Genomic DNA, 15,543 nt, shown 5'->3' with positions numbered 1-15,543 from the left:
CCACAACCCAGGGTGTATTAACAGCTGGGCTCTAACAAACTAGGAGCCCAGGCTCAACAAGTGGGTATGGGTTTCAAGACTAGGTTGGATCATGTTTGCCCTTCACAGAGAATGCAGCATCCTTACAACTTGCATGTGGTCAACCTTTTTTGTAAATGATCAATAAAATCTGTTAACCAAAAGCCAACCTGACCTCCAGCTCCCTGCCTGTTTTTAAAAAAAATTTTGCCACTCCTGTAGCATGCAGGATCTTAGTTTCCCAGCCAGAGATCAAACCTGTGCCCCTGCATGAGAACAGAGAGTCTTAAACACTAGACCACCAGGGAGGTCCCTCTGGATCCCTGTCCAACATCAGTGTTAGCTGACTTGTAGAGGCCAATCTTCCTGATAGCCAAGATCAGGGCTGCCCCTTGGTTCTTTTACCGGATCCATCCCCCAACCCCCAGACCTGACTGTAGGAGGCTGCAAGTTTTTCCAAATTGCCATGCATACATCTCCAACAGCAACGCATTTGTGGGGCTTGTCTACCTGAGTAGATCCTGGCCTGGATGGGGCTTTTCTCTCAAGCAGGACAAGCCCCAGCTGGGCTGCCTGGGGAGGAATAGGGTCTGGAGCTAGCACTAATTATCCAAGCCCAGCTCAGAGAGGGCAGGTATGGGCATGGAAGCCCACACATGGAATCAGTGTCGTCTCTGGGACAGTGGCTGTGGGCTGGAAGCCCAGGAGAGCATCAGGGCCCAAGGGTGGAGAGTGGAGCTCCAGGACAAGCCCGGGAACTTGAACCAAGGCAGAGTCAATCTTGGAAACTAGGCACATGAGCAATTCTTGTGCTGGAAAGTATGGGCAGAGAGCCTCATTGCCAGCCCAAGTCGTGCTGAGAAAGAGGAGGAAGATACGGTGGACCCGTAAGGGACCCGCAAAGGTGGTGGCACTGGAGGAGACCCCAGACCAGTGGGAGTGAGTGTGGGCCAATGCCACTGCAGGGAATGGGGCGGGAGCAGGGGCAAGGGAGTGCCTGGCCAGCCACACTGGGCAAGCACAATGTTACACATCAAGGTAAAGAGCTGGGAGGCAGGGTGACAGATGGGGCAGGCTGTCCCACTCTTGGGTCTCCAAGGAGTCTGTAGAACAGTGTGTTTCTTTCCTGCGGTTGAGCTCAGACTTTCTAATTATATGAAATAACATTGTGCTTTACAGTCTGACAGCCCTGAGTCTGAATCCTGGTTCTGCCGCCTAAGTGTGACTTGGGGCCAGACACCAAAGCCCCCATGGACCTCATTTTCCTCATCAGTACACAGTGCAAAAAACACTGCTATGAGGATGACAAGAGCTAATCTATGCAAAGCACCTGCCACAGCTTTGTTTCTGCTGATGCGAGCTCAGGAGGCAGGTGCTATTCTTAGCTGTACACGAGGGCATTTGAGGACAGCTGATGGTCCCCATGCTAGAGCATCATACCCGGAGGGGAGGGTTTCTTCTGCTCATCCTGACTTCCAGGATGTTTTCCACCCTCTGATGGGCCTGGAAACCTCTCCCCGGTACTAGGAGAACAGAGGAGAGTGGGCCAGTAGGAGGTGGAGGAGGGTGGGCAGACTCCACATCTGTGACCCTTGCAGCCCTGCAGCCTACGTTTGAGCATCCACCTGCCCAGGGAGTTAGGAATTGACGAGAATGCCCCTCAGAGCATCTGTGGGACTCTGTACTCAATGGCTGCCCCCAGAGCCCAACTGGTCAAGTATGGTAAGAACTGGGGAGGAGCCACGCTGTCCCAGTTCTCTGGGGGCTGCAGGAATTTTATTACTCTGAGGACTGGAAGCTTTTTCAAAATTATTATTAATTTTTATTGGAGTATATTTGATTTACACTGCTGTGTTAGGTTTGGCTGTACAGCCAAGTGAATCAATTATACATATACATGAAAGCATGTATGTATATGTAAAAATTTTTTAAGATTCTTTTCCCATATGGGTCGTTACTGAGTACTGATTAGAGTTCCCTTGTGCTATATGGTAGATCCTTATGAGCTACTTTATTTATTTATAGTAGTGTGTATATGCCAATCCCAATCTCCCAGTTTATCCCTCCCCAACCATGAAGACTAGAAGCTTTGAGAAAATCCAGGTCAGCCCGCCCAGCACGGATGTTGGCAGGCAGTCATGCATCCCCGACAGTCTTCAAAGGCCGCAAGCACAGGAGGATGGAAGGGGAGGACGGGGAGGATGCCATGTGATGACTAAGGCAAATCACTGCCATGTGGACAGAGGGAGGATCCCTTAGGAGATTCAGAGAAGTAACTGGGGAGGGGCAGTGCTCAGAAGGTCTTAGTTTCTAGAATGCAGAGGCAATGGCTTAAGTACCCATAACTTGAACAATAAAGTAAGTGACCTTACTTTATATCAGTAGTCTAGTGATGTTGGTGATGTTATAAAATTGTACAAATGCACCTCTTTGGCTTAGTGAGGTCCAGTCATTCATTTATTAATCAATACTTTACCGAATCCTTTTTTAGTGACACAATGTCTGAATATACATATCACCTGTCTCAGGCCCTCTTCTAGGTGTTAGGGATACAGGCTCTAACAAGCAAAAATAAAAGAGAAAAAGAACAAAACACTTCTCTCAGGTTGCTAACTACATATACCTAAGACTAGCAATGGCTTCCGGAGAAGGCAATGGCACCCCACTCTAGTACTCTTGCCTGGAAAATCCCATGGACGGAGGAGCCTGGTGGGCTGCAGTCCATGGGGTCGTGAAGAGTCAGACACGACTGAGCGACTTCACTTTCACTTTTCCCTTTCCTGCATTGGAGAAGGAAATGGCAACCCACTCCAGTGTTCTTGCCTGGAGTATCCCAGGGATGGGGGAGCCTGGTGGGCTGCCGTCTATAGGGTCGCACAGAGTCGGACACAGCTGAAGTGACTTAGCAGCAGCAGCAGCAGCAGCAGCAATGGCTTCACTCTAAAAGTAAGTAGCCCTGCTTACAAATGTCTGCTGCATCAAAGGCACTTAACTTAAAATGACACAGTCTAAGCTCTAAACAAATTCCCAAGAGCATGACAATTGAATCTAAAACTCCTGCATCTTTGAAACAGTATTTACACAGAACACTACTTAAACATTCATTAAACAGAATGTGAATTAAATTAAAAGATGCTTGCTCCTTGGAAGGTAAGCTATGACAAACCTCTGCTAAGTCACTTCAGTCGTGTCCGACTCTGTGCCACCCCAGAGGGCAGCCCATCAGGCTCCCCCATCCCTGGGATTCTCCAGGCAAGAACACTGGAGTGGGTTGCCATTTCTTTCTCCAATGCAGGAAAGTGAAAAGTGAAAGTGAAGTCGCTCAGTCGTGCCCGACCCTCAGCGACCCCATGGACTGCAGCCTTCCAGGCTCCTCCGTCCATGGGATTTTCCAGGCAAGAGTACTGGAGTGGGGTGCCATTGCCTTCTCCAATGACAAACCTAGACAGCATATTAAGAAGCATAGATCTCACTTTGCCAACAGAGATCCATATTGTCAAGGTTACGGTTTTTCCAGTAGTCATGTACAGATGTGAGAGTTAGACCACAAAGAAGGCTGAGTGCTGAAGAATGGATGCTTTTGAACTGTGGTGCTGGAGAAGACTCGAGAGTCCTTTGGACTGCAGAGAGAGGAAACCAGTCAATCCTAAGGGAAATCAGTCCTGAATATTCATTGGGAGGACTGTTGCTGAAGCTGAAGCTCCAATACTTTGGTCACCTGATGCAAAGAGCTGACTGTTCGGAAAACACTTGGATGCTGAGGAAGATGGAAGGCAAAAGGAGAAGGGGGCAACAGAGGATGAGATGGTTAGATAGCATCACCAACTCAATAGACATTAACTTGAGCAAACTTCTTGAAACACTGGAGGTTAGAGGAGCCCGGCATGCTGCAGTCCATGGGGTTGCAAAGAGTTGAACACAACTGAGCGACTGAACAACAGAATGTGAAGGATATTAGCATAGATATTCTGTCATTATGTGTATATCAGTTCAGTTCAGTTGCTCAGTCATGTCCGACTCTTTGCGACCCCATGGACTGCAGCACGCCAGGCTTCCCTGTCCATTACCAACTCCTGGACACTACTCAAACTCATGTCCAGCATTGTTGGTGATGCCTTCCAACCACCTCATCCTCTGCCGTCTCCCTCTCCTCCCGCCTTCAATCTTTCCCAGCATCAGGGTTTTTTCCAATGAGTTGATTCTTCACATCAGGTGGCCAAAGTGTGGGGGTTTCAGCTTCAGCATCAGTCCTTCCAATGAATATTCAGGACTGAATATATATATATAGTGTGTATATATATGTATGATCTGAGCCACAGTCAGCTCCTGGTCTTGTTTTTGTTGACTGTATAGAGCTTCTCAACTTTGGCTGCAAATAATATAATCAATCTGATTTCAGTGTTGACCATCTGGTGATGTCCATGTGTAGAGTCTTCTCTTGTGTTGTTGGAAGAGGGTGTTTGCTATGACCAGTGCATTTTCTTGGCAAAACTCTATTAATCTTTGCCCTGCTTCATTCCGCCTTCCAAGGCCAAATTTGCCTGTTACTCCAGGTGATTCTTGACTTTGCATTTCAGTCCCCTATAATGAAAAGGACATCTTTGTTGGGTGTTAGTTCTAAAAGGTCTTGTAGGTCTTCATAGAACCGTTCAACTTCAGCTTCTTCAGCGTTACTGGTTGGGGCATAGACTTGGATAACTGTGATATTGAATGGTTTGCCTTGGAGACGAACAGAGATCATTCTGTCATTTTTGAGATTGCATCCAAGTACTGCATTTTGGACTCTTTTGTTGACCATGATGGCTACTCCATTTCTTCTCAGGGGTTCCTGCCCGCAGTAGTAGATATAATGGTCATCTGAGTTAAATTCACCCATTCCAGTCCATTTTAGTTCGCTGATTCCTAGAATGTCGACATTCACTTTTGCCATCTCTTGTTTGACCACTTCCAATTTGCCTTGATTCATGGACCTGACATTCCAGGCTCCTATGGAATATTGCTCTTTGCAGCATGGGACCTTGCTTCTATCACCAGTCACATCCACATCTGGGTATTGTTTTTGCTTTGGCTCCATCCCTTCATTCTTTCTGGAGTTATTTCTGCACTGATCTCCAGTAGCATATTGGGCACCTACTGACCTGGGGAGTTCCTCTTTTCAGTATCCCTATCATATGTATTTCAGTATCCTATCATATGTATCCTATATATGTATTTCTACATATACACACATATGCAAACCTAGGAAGATCTGATGTTCCTAATGACCAGTGTCTGCAAAGTCAGTCAAAGAAAACACAAATGGACATGGATGCCTTAAATGGTGATAACATTTATTGAGGGTTTACTGTGTCCCAGACATTGTTCTGAGAACTTTAGATGTAAAAATTCATATAATCATCTGGACAACTCTATGCAGTAGTTTACTATTATTATCTCCATTTTACATCTGAGGAAATTAAGGCACAAGGAAAATAGAGTCACAAAGCCAGTAAGAAGCAAAGCCAAAATTTAAGCCCAGGAACCTGAGCTGCAGAGTCAATGCTATTGGCTAACCATAATGCCTAATCAGTCTGAGTAACGCACATCTTTACTCTAGGATTTTTAAGGGAAAGTTTAAGGGACAGATTCTCAGAATTCCTCTGTGGATTGTGTTCCCTTGCCCCAAATTCCCAAGTTCACAGTTTCAGCTGAGCACGACCCCTGCTCAGGACATGCTCCTGATTCTCCCGCTTCCTATACGTCTCTTCTACTCCCCTTTCCCTCCTCCTGCCCTTCTGTCCACGCCCACCACGAAGGTTTCATTGCCAGAAATGGAGGCCACAGCATCCACTCCTGCCTTCACTTTAGCCCCAGGCCCCTTCATGAAGGCTGTGATGCCCACCCGCCAAGAACTGTGGATGGCCTTTGATCCTACAGAATGAAGTACCTGGAGGCCAGTGGAAGTACGTTCTTGTCCTGCTCCAACAACTTTATCAAGGGAAATTTCTATAAACAAATTCTCTCTTATATAACATACATGTGTGTGTTGTTTGTATACATATGTGCATATATATATACATATATATAAAACTATATACATATCATTCAAAAATGGGTGTTCTTTGGTGTGATAATGGCATTGTGAGTGTGTATTTTTAAAACTTCTTTATCTGTTAGGGATAACACTAAAATATTCACAGGTAAGCTGTGAAGCTTTGTATCTGCCACAAACACTCCAGTTAAAAAAAACCGTTGAGGGACTTCCCTGGTGGTCAAGTGGTTAAGACTTCACCTTCCAATGCAGGGGGTGCGGGTTTGATCCCTCTTCAAGGAGCTACGATTTTACCTGCTTTGTGGCAAAAAAAAAAAAAAAAAAAAAACAAACCCAAAACATAAAACAGAAGCAATATTGTGACAAATTCAATAAAGATTTTAAAAATGGTCCACATAAAAAAAAAATCAACAACTGTTAAGAGCAAGGACTAGATGAAATAAGACTGCAAAATGATTAAAAAAAAATTTTTTTTGAAGCTGACCGAAGGGGAGGAACAAGAGTGTCTCTACTTTTGGTATGACTGAAATTTTCCATAAAAAACTTCTTGCTCAGAAGAAAATCAATGAGAATTAACAGAACAATTTGTTTGATATGAGAGCTGTCTTCAATTTCTAAAAATTCATTACAACCAAAATTGATTATCAGCACAGTCCAGGGGTTGGATGAGTCCAGTAGTTTCAGCAAGAAAGGTCAGTCTCTGCCCCAAGAGCTTGCAAGCAACAAAAACATCGCACATCCTGTTCTATTCCTTATTTCTTTTCCATAGGCATGGAAAGTCCAGGAAGGCTGCTTGGAGGAAGGACATGATACTTAAGGTAGACCTGGAAGGAACTCGGAAGGAAGGTAGGAAGGAGTGAGGGAGAAACTATTTCTGGGCACGTCACAAGAAGGCCAGCTTACCCTCAGACCTTCAGAAGGTTTTCCTGTCGCAAGCTGGAGAAGCTGTGAAGACATAGATGTGAGTTTAAACCCTGGGAAAGACCTCCATCAACAGAGTTGCCTGGAGGGACAGTGAGCCATCCCTGGGTTTCATGGGGACCCCCACCCATGTGAGTGTAGATAAGAAGAAACAGTCACCTCTCAGGAGCTTAAAGGAGGGCTTGAAACATTGACTGGAAACAGGAGTAGGCATTATATCCTTATTCATGTGAAAAACATTTGTCATACTCAGCACTGAGATACTAGGAAGACAGGGCTGAACAAATAAGCCTGTTATCTCACAGTCTCAAGAAAATAGGTGGGAATCAGGATCATGTAATAGTGACAACAATAATAATAGTCATATGATTTTATAGAGATTCTTTTCCTTCCGGATATGGCTCCCGGAAGCCATATGACTTTGGTTTCCAACAATCACTAGACATGAGCCCCGGGCTGTAGCCAGTGCCCTGTTCCTTAGTGCTGGCGATGCCAGGCTCTCAGGAGCACCAAGGACTGCTCTGTGGGACCCACCCATGGAGACTCACATCACCCACCAGCTCTCGTTTCACCCCGAAAGGCAGCTTTTTCAGAACATCAGACTCAGGTGGTTATAACCTCCTGAGCCTCTGCTTTTTCGCCTGTATTAAGGGGTAGCAGCCTACCTTTCTCCACTGGGATAACATATGTGAAATGTGTTATATGTTAATGCTCCATGTAAACATACAAATGTTACACATTTATTTACATACAAAATAACATGTATTAATCTCCAGTCACCATGGATAATAAAATGATTAACTGGACGAAGCTCCTTTGGCATCAGTTCCATGAAGGTAAGAAAGACTGTCTCCAGGACCGTTGTGTGAAGTTCAGAGCCTGGAACTGAGTCGGTGCTCAATAAACAGTTGCTGAATAAATGGCTCGAGCCAAGTTGAGCCGCCGCAGAGAATTAGTTTAAGGGCTGGAGGTCCACACCAGCCCTCCCCGGTGGTCATCTCCCTCTCCGGCTCTCTGCTCGTCCCCCTCCCGCTCAGCACCTCCGGGCTCCAGGCCGTCCTCGCAGACAGCGGTGTGGTCTCTGTAGGGGTCGTTCCTGAGCTCTGGGGCCGTGAGGGGGCACCTGGGGGCTTTCCTGCGGCGAAGGCGAAGACACCAGCGCGGGCCCCACGCCCGGCAGCTGCAGGGCGCCTGGGCCGCCCAGGCGTAGGCGCCCACAGGCACCGCCAGCAGCACCGCGCACAGGATCACCGTGGTGTGCAGCAGGCGCTCTCGTCCCTCCAGCCCGCCGTCGTCTCGGCCGGTCACAAAGACCACACACCGGCCCTGGCGCGGAGGCTGCCCCCCCAGGCTAAGGCAGACCTCGTATTTTGTGCCAGGGAGGAGATCATCCACGGTGTACGTGTTGATTCCCGGGCCGACGTGGACCACCTTCTTCCTGAAGGCTTCATCCGACGCAATGTAGAGCGTGAACCACTTCTCAGGAGTGTCCGCCGCCGCGAACCACTCCAGCAGGATCCCGTGCACCGTCTGCTTGACCACCCGCAGGTCAACATAGGTGCTGCTCTCTGAGGGGGAGAAAAGAGAATGCGGTGCGAGCAGGGCCTGGGCGGGCTGGACGCCGAGGGAGATGACCACGGTACTCACGCCAATGGAGTTGGAGGCCATGCAGGTATAATTGCCTCTGTCTACCAGGTGGGCAGCAGGGATGACCAGCTCAGACAGAGTAGCATCTTCTGCAGTAAACGAGGTCAGCACTGGGTGGAGAGAGAACAAAACGACTCCAGTAGACACTTCTCTGATGAACAGTCAGCTGGAGGGTGTCCAGCAATGCTAGTGTGTGTTTTTATTTTTATTTTTCTGGTGGTGGGGGGGGGGTGTTTGTTGTTGTTGTTAAAGTGGTGGTGACCATTTATTAAGCATGTGTTTGGTGCCAGGTTTTTGCCTCTTGGGCTTCCCTTGCGGCTCAGCGGGTAAAGAATCTGCCTGCAATGCAGGAGACCTGGGTGCAATGCCTGGCTTAGGAAGATCCCCTGGAGAAGGGAAAGGTTATCCACTCCAGTATTCTAGCCTAGAGAATTCCACGGACTGTGTAGTCCATGGGGTCGTAAAGAGTCAGACACAACTGAGTGACTTACTCACTCACTCTTGCCCCTCAGCAACCCTGTAAGGTAAGTATCCAGTTTTTACACATGGGAAGTTGAGGACTAGAGTGACCAAGCAACTTGTCCATAATTAGAATTGTTCAGAGTCATCGACTGATCTGGAACCTTGTTCTTCTGTGTATGAAGACCACACTCTTTCAGCTTCACTAGCTCCTCCTACCAACCGACTTTAGCCTTGCCAAGCTCTCCCCTGGTTTCTAGGAGATCTCTAACAATAGTGTGATTGTACAGTATCATGAGCTTCAGGAAGTGCCTTTTTACTTTGCAGAGGTAGAGAGGCTCAGAGCCTGGAGCCAAATGCCTGGAATCTATCCCTGACTAAGTAAATGGTCTTGCACTTACTTAGTAAATTAGTAAAATCCATGTACTAAGTAAGTAGAGTTGCTTAGATTCTCTTGGCTTCAGTTTCCTCACCAGTAAAATGGGATGATAATAGTACTCACTCCATAAGTTTGACAGTAAGTGCTCAGTAAGTGTTAGCTGTTACTATTATTGAGAGAATGGATTGAACATGATACCCAAGAGACAGATGATAAAGCATCACAAAGATAACATCTGGATGTACCTCACCACTCTCAAAGAAGCTACAACAACAAATGCTGTATTTCTCCTTCACCGGTACTTAACCTTGAGCCAATAAGATGTAATCAAAATGATAGGACAAAGTCAAAATTTCAGTTAATTAGGTTTTTTTTTCCAGAGTTTTGCCGCCATGTATAATATCTGAGTGACTGTATTTCTCCGGTTTTATTTAGATATTCCCAGCTGTCTTCTAGATAGTGTCAAGATTCTTCCAGAAAGGCCATCCCTGGCTTCATGATGTGCTCCAAACCTGCAGGGTCAACATTAAAGATGACTTCTGCTGAGATATGAAAGCAGAGCCTGAACTTCAGGAAATGAAAGACAGGTTCGAATCCCAGCAGTGGGACCGCTGGAGGTCTCTCCCTGGGTCCCAGTATTGCAACTTCAAGCCAATACAGTCTGATCAACATAGTGGTAGGAAGTGTGAAATTCACTCAATACCTAGGACTTCCCAACCTTGCTTGGTAAGAGCTAGCTGGAGGTTAGGGAATGAGAGCGTGAAGAAACATTTGTTAAAATAAATGCTCTCAGGGTCTCCCCTGGTCTAATTGAACCAAATCTCCAAAGAGAGGTCTGAAAATTTTATTTCAAACAAGAACCTCAGATGAGTTAGCTCAGAAAAGTTTAAGAAATAAGTAGTAAGTTATCTCTAGACTCAGTTCTAGTCAGAAATTCTATGATTTAAAAATACTCAGTATAGTATTTTGCATCTAGAAGGCTTTCAAAAAATATATGTGTTCATATACAATTCTATAATATTTATACAGTATGTGAAGTCAACTAATATATATTTATGTCTTACATACTGCATGCAACATATATATATGTAAGCCACAAATACATATGTAATATATATAATTATACCTTACATCTCATAGAGATCTATATGCAGCACATATATAAATATATTATTATATACACCTGTGTGTAACGAATATAACTATCATATTTCTAGATCTGCATCCAACAAATACATAAATACATTAGTATATAAATATAGTATTTACATCATACGTCCTATAGAGATCTGTATGCAACCATTTAAAATACTGCCAATAGTGGGGCACTATCTTGGCATTCTTTCTGTCATGGTGAGTATAATTCAGGCCTGTCCCAATCTTACTTGCACCCCTCCTTCATGATTGACCCAGTTTAGAACTTCTCTTCTGAAGACAGGGTTGCTACAGAACTCCCCAGCCCCCCAGATACGTGGAGAGGGTGCATGGACTTACCATCAAATTCCCTCCACGTGCTCAGAGGATAAGTCCAGGCAATAGTTGGTGAGGGGCTAGCCTGTGCCAAGCATCGCAGGGTCACATTCTGTCCCACCTGGACGCTGACGTTGGCACTGGGGGTTGAAATCTGAGGCTTCCTGCAAACACTGAGCTCCGTTTCGTGAAGAAGTTGCCCTGCCTTGAAGAGAGGACCTCGGCACATGAGATAGGGATTCACCAGGATGACTGGAAGGCTGATGGACTTGATAAACTGGACGAGTCCCCTTAGGCGACAATCACATAACCAGGGATTGTCGTGTAGTGCCAGCACCATGCTGGAGAGAACCTCAGCCTCATGGCCAGACTGCTGGTATTTTTGGTAGGCTGGCCAGTTCAAGAAGACATTCTTGGATACAACTGTCAGTCTATTGGAGGATAGGTCAAGGTAGGTCAGGTTGACCAAGAACTGAAGAGCCAGTTCAGGGAGCGCATCAATCCTGTTGTGTTTGAGGTCCAAGACCCTCAGGAGTGGGGTGGCACGGAATGCTGTCCACGGTACTGAACGGAGTTTGTTCCCCTCCAGTCTCAGCTCTTTCAGTTCTGACAGGTGCTCCAGGGCTCCTAGGTGGATCACAGTGACATTGTTAAAATTGAGCCAAAGGTACTCCAAAGTGCGCATGTTGATGAAAAACCCTCGGGGCAGTTCAAATACGGGTGAGTTTTCAATTCTCACTTGCTTGAACTCTTCAGGAAGGTTCCTTGGGATCTCTCCCAAAGAGATAGATACGCACTTCAGAGTCCTGTACAAAAAAACAGAACAGCTTTGAGATGAACATCAAGAGTCTGGGAAGTAGGATCAGGGTCATCCTGGTATTAGATGTATGAATTAGAAAGAAAAAAATGCAATTCACTTGAGTTAGACCCATTCTGGTAAAAATGCAGAGTTTATAAAACTTCAGCACCAACTAAACCAACTAAAGTGAGTTTCAAAGAGATTTTGCTGATTTCCTGCCAAATCTTGGCCTGCTCCCACACCACATCATCCCAAAGAAAACCCACTCCCCTACAGCCTTCTGGGATCTTGCTAGCTGAGCGCACCTGCCGAAACTCTCCTCTGAGCAGGCACATCCTGGCAGACAGGATGGCTGAGCCGCATGTGAATCCAGAAAGACCAGAACTAGCAGGAGATAGTGAGGAACTGAAGCCATAGCCTTCTGTAAGAAACTACCTTATGAGCTTTTTAAATAAGTACAGTCCAAGCCTCCAAGTGGCAAATCCTATTATTGGTAATCCATAATGATGTAGGTCAGCACAGCAACAGCAAAGCCCTTGGATGCCCTGAGGTCTGTTATGGCCCAGATCACAAGCTCAGTAAGAACCCAGAAGAGGGAGCTATTTCTCCTAACTAGATGGAAAATTCACTCTCTGGCTCTCGAGTCGAGAGAGCAAACCCTCAGGCAGATATCTAATTCAGTCCTGATACCGCCTCCCCTCAGTCTCATATGAAAAGATCAGAGAAACAAGCAAGGAGTGCTTTCCTGAGCACCACGGTTCAGGTGGTTGGGCCAGAATCCATCTAAAATTCATCGATCACAATTGGCTCCTGAAACCCAGAACTTTCAACCAGTCTCTAAATGCAAACTCAGATGATGGTTGACAAAGTAATTTTAGAACCACTCTTATCACTGGCAATATCTCCAGCATGTGGTGCATTCATTTGTCTTGTGAGTTAAGACAGAGTCACCTGCTGCTTGGATGACCAGAATCAGAGAAGCATCATGGTACAGAGATTAAACCACAAGACTGTTGCTTGCTGATTAAATCAAAGCACATTTCTTATCCTGAATCACATAACTTATCCTGAATGCAGTGTATCTCACATGTTAAATTTTTTTAAGTGAGATTCTATGTGATTCTGGATACTTTGTCATTCTTCATTCATTCAATAAATATAAATTAGTCATCTGCTCTAAGCCACACCCTTGCTAGATGCAAGGAATGTTGTGGCTAGCAAGACTGCTATGAATCTGGTCCCATGAGGCCTTCTCTCTAGCTTATGCTTCCTAATCTTGAAATCTTTGAACAGTGAATTTCTCTGTCCAAAGTGAGAAAATTAACACTTTTTAGTGTTTCTAGGAAATATTAAGATTATGCAAAATAAAGTATCTAACATATAGTAGGTACCCAATAAAATTTAATTCACCTCCCACACCAATAGACTCTTGAAGACAGTCACTTTCTTTTACTTGGGGTACTATTACTTCTGATGACTATCAAAATTCCACGGGTTCCCCTAAGATTCATGATATATATTATACCCTATAAAAGACCTCAGGGAAGAAAATCCGCTTAGTAGCTAACCAGTGATGGGGAAATGGGTCACCAACTAAGCTGATTACATTCCAGGCTTTCCATCCAAGCCAAATATATTTGCTGGAGTTTCCAGACAACCTAACTCTACAATATGGCTAGATAGCTGAACTTCCTCTCCAGGTTAAAAAAAATTGGAAAGGAAGGAGAGTGCCGTGGGCACAAAGCTGTGGCCGACAAGGAGAGGTGCTGCCCAGACACCCTTTGAGGAATGAATCAGCGCTTGCATGCCCTTCCCAAGGCAGCCTCACGCAGAGACTGATGTGGGGGCACAAGGACCTGGCCGGTTTGGCATGATGGGGGACAACTCCGATGGGTGGTTTTCATTCCAGAGTTCCCTAGCAGGCTGGTCAAGATTTTGTCAGGCTTGCTTTGTGGGAAAATGTGATTCAATCCACAGGTATCACAAATGACCAGTGAGTTCTTTTCTCACCCCAAAATAAAAATGCCAAAAGAGCCCTACATCCCCTACAATTTCTTCTCTGTTCATCCCATCTAGCTTTCTTAAAAGAATCCTGCTCAACTCAGCCTTCCAGTGGTCTGCCGGGAGCTTGAGGAGAACGCCCACTGGCATGTCCTCTCTGAAATCAGCCAGGTCTCCTTCGCACTGCCACTTCTCCTCTCCTGGCTCCTTCATCCTCTGCTTTCCTTATCTGATGTTTGGTCATGGGGAGTAGCTGTGCTGTTGGCTAGAAGACTAAACTCAAGAGATGGAACAACAAAGAGAAGGGATCTGAGAATACTACACTTCCATCTCCCTTCTGGCAGGATGCACGTAGGAACTTGTCTCTTAGGATTCTTAGTAGAGACGGGGTCACGGGAGAGGAGTTACTCGATATTTGTGAAATAATTAGATGAAAATGGCTTCTGGGCAGCAGCAGATTTCCTGTCTATTCAATTGGAAAAAAGTCACTCCAACATGACCGAAATTTTCTTTATATATATTTTAATTTATTTGGCTCTGCTGCATCTTAGCTGTGGCATGCAGAATCTTTAGTTTTGGCACGTGAACTCTTAATTGCAGCACGTGGGATCTAGTTTCCTGACCAGGGATCCAACCTGGGCCCGCTTCATTGAGAGCATGATGTCCCTAGACCATGAGGGAAGTCTCATGACCAGAACTTTGAAAGAGCTCAGACTGAGAACTAGGCAACCTAGGACGAGGGAGCAGATGTGCTATGTTCCTCTTTCTCAAGCTGGTATTTTTCCTTCATTCCTCCACCCGCTCCAACCACGTCTGAGATGGTCCTCTAGGCTCCCCTTGCTCTGGGGCATGCCTGTGACAGACACACAGAAGACTATGTCCCTAGGCCCTCTTGAAATAGGTGGGCTACATGACCAATATTCACACCAATGAAATGGAGGAAATAATGTTTCAAAAGTCCCTCCATGAATTCTCCAAGTTCTCTTTTCTCTTGTTGGAACAAGTGTTGCCATTCCAGGTGGTAGAGCCTTCACCAACCTGTGTTCCTGGGTGAATAAGAGAGCAGGACCCTTTCTCCATCCTTATTTTCCACTCACTCAAGTAGACTCCATGAGAGCAGGAATGTTTCTATGTTAAGCCATTGATATCTGGGAGCTGTTAGCACAGCATAAGCCTAAGCTATCCTGACTACAATGTCCTTATAAGCAAATAAAATATGCTCAAATACTTGTAAATTGATTTCTTTCTCTCTTGGATTAAAAGTTTTCAGTTCTAGTCTTCTAAACACACTGCTGAGTCTCTTGATTAATAGCCTAGTTTAATAACCACATCCACTTTCCAGGATCAAATTTCACTTGTCTGCCTTTTAGTACCCTGTAAGGTTTTAAGTCTACACCAAGTGACCTACCATGTAGATCAGGAGGAATATAACCATGTTGCATTAAAAAAAAAAAAAAGACATCATGGAGATGTCATGATTCCAGCCAAGCTCCAAACAAGGCTTCCTAGGGCCACATGCTGTGGGATCACCATAGTACAGGCTGGTCTTCAGCATCTGGGAGATTGGAAATTCTTTTCCCAAGACTCTAAGAAGACATTAGGTTTTCAGGGACTGACTTATACTAACCAGATTTATGTACCAACAGACTAATATATAAACAGGACATCATTTTATTTTTTACAATGTGAATGTGTTACTTCCCAATGATTTGAATATTCACGAGCACAATCCAGGATGATTCTTCTCCACAAGAGCAAATCAAGGAAGACAGAACACACAGAGAGGCTGACAGAAGGGTCCTGGGAGGCTGACCATCT

At 45.4% G+C, this 15,543-nt stretch overlaps 1 protein-coding gene across 1 annotated transcript; it reads right to left on the bottom strand.

The window, feature by feature from the left end:
• Positions 1-7,927: 7,927 nt before the first annotated feature.
• Positions 7,928-12,139, bottom strand: LRIT2 (leucine rich repeat, Ig-like and transmembrane domains 2). The gene is made up of 3 exons (XM_068982302.1): positions 12,030-12,139; positions 10,950-11,731; positions 7,928-8,727 (listed from the first exon to the last, which is right to left on the bottom strand). The coding sequence occupies exons 1-3, from the start codon at positions 12,137-12,139 to the stop codon at positions 7,928-7,930; spliced, it is 1,692 nt and encodes a 563-aa protein (XP_068838403.1).
• Positions 12,140-15,543: the final 3,404 nt, after the last annotated feature.

This window comes from Capricornis sumatraensis, chromosome 10 (genome assembly GCF_032405125.1).
Source record: "Capricornis sumatraensis isolate serow.1 chromosome 10, serow.2, whole genome shotgun sequence".
In the NCBI taxonomy this organism is placed as follows: Eukaryota; Metazoa; Chordata; class Mammalia; order Artiodactyla; family Bovidae; genus Capricornis; species Capricornis sumatraensis.
The sequence above is the reverse complement of the archived record's forward strand: the minus strand, read 5'-3'. Positions and strand labels throughout refer to the sequence as shown.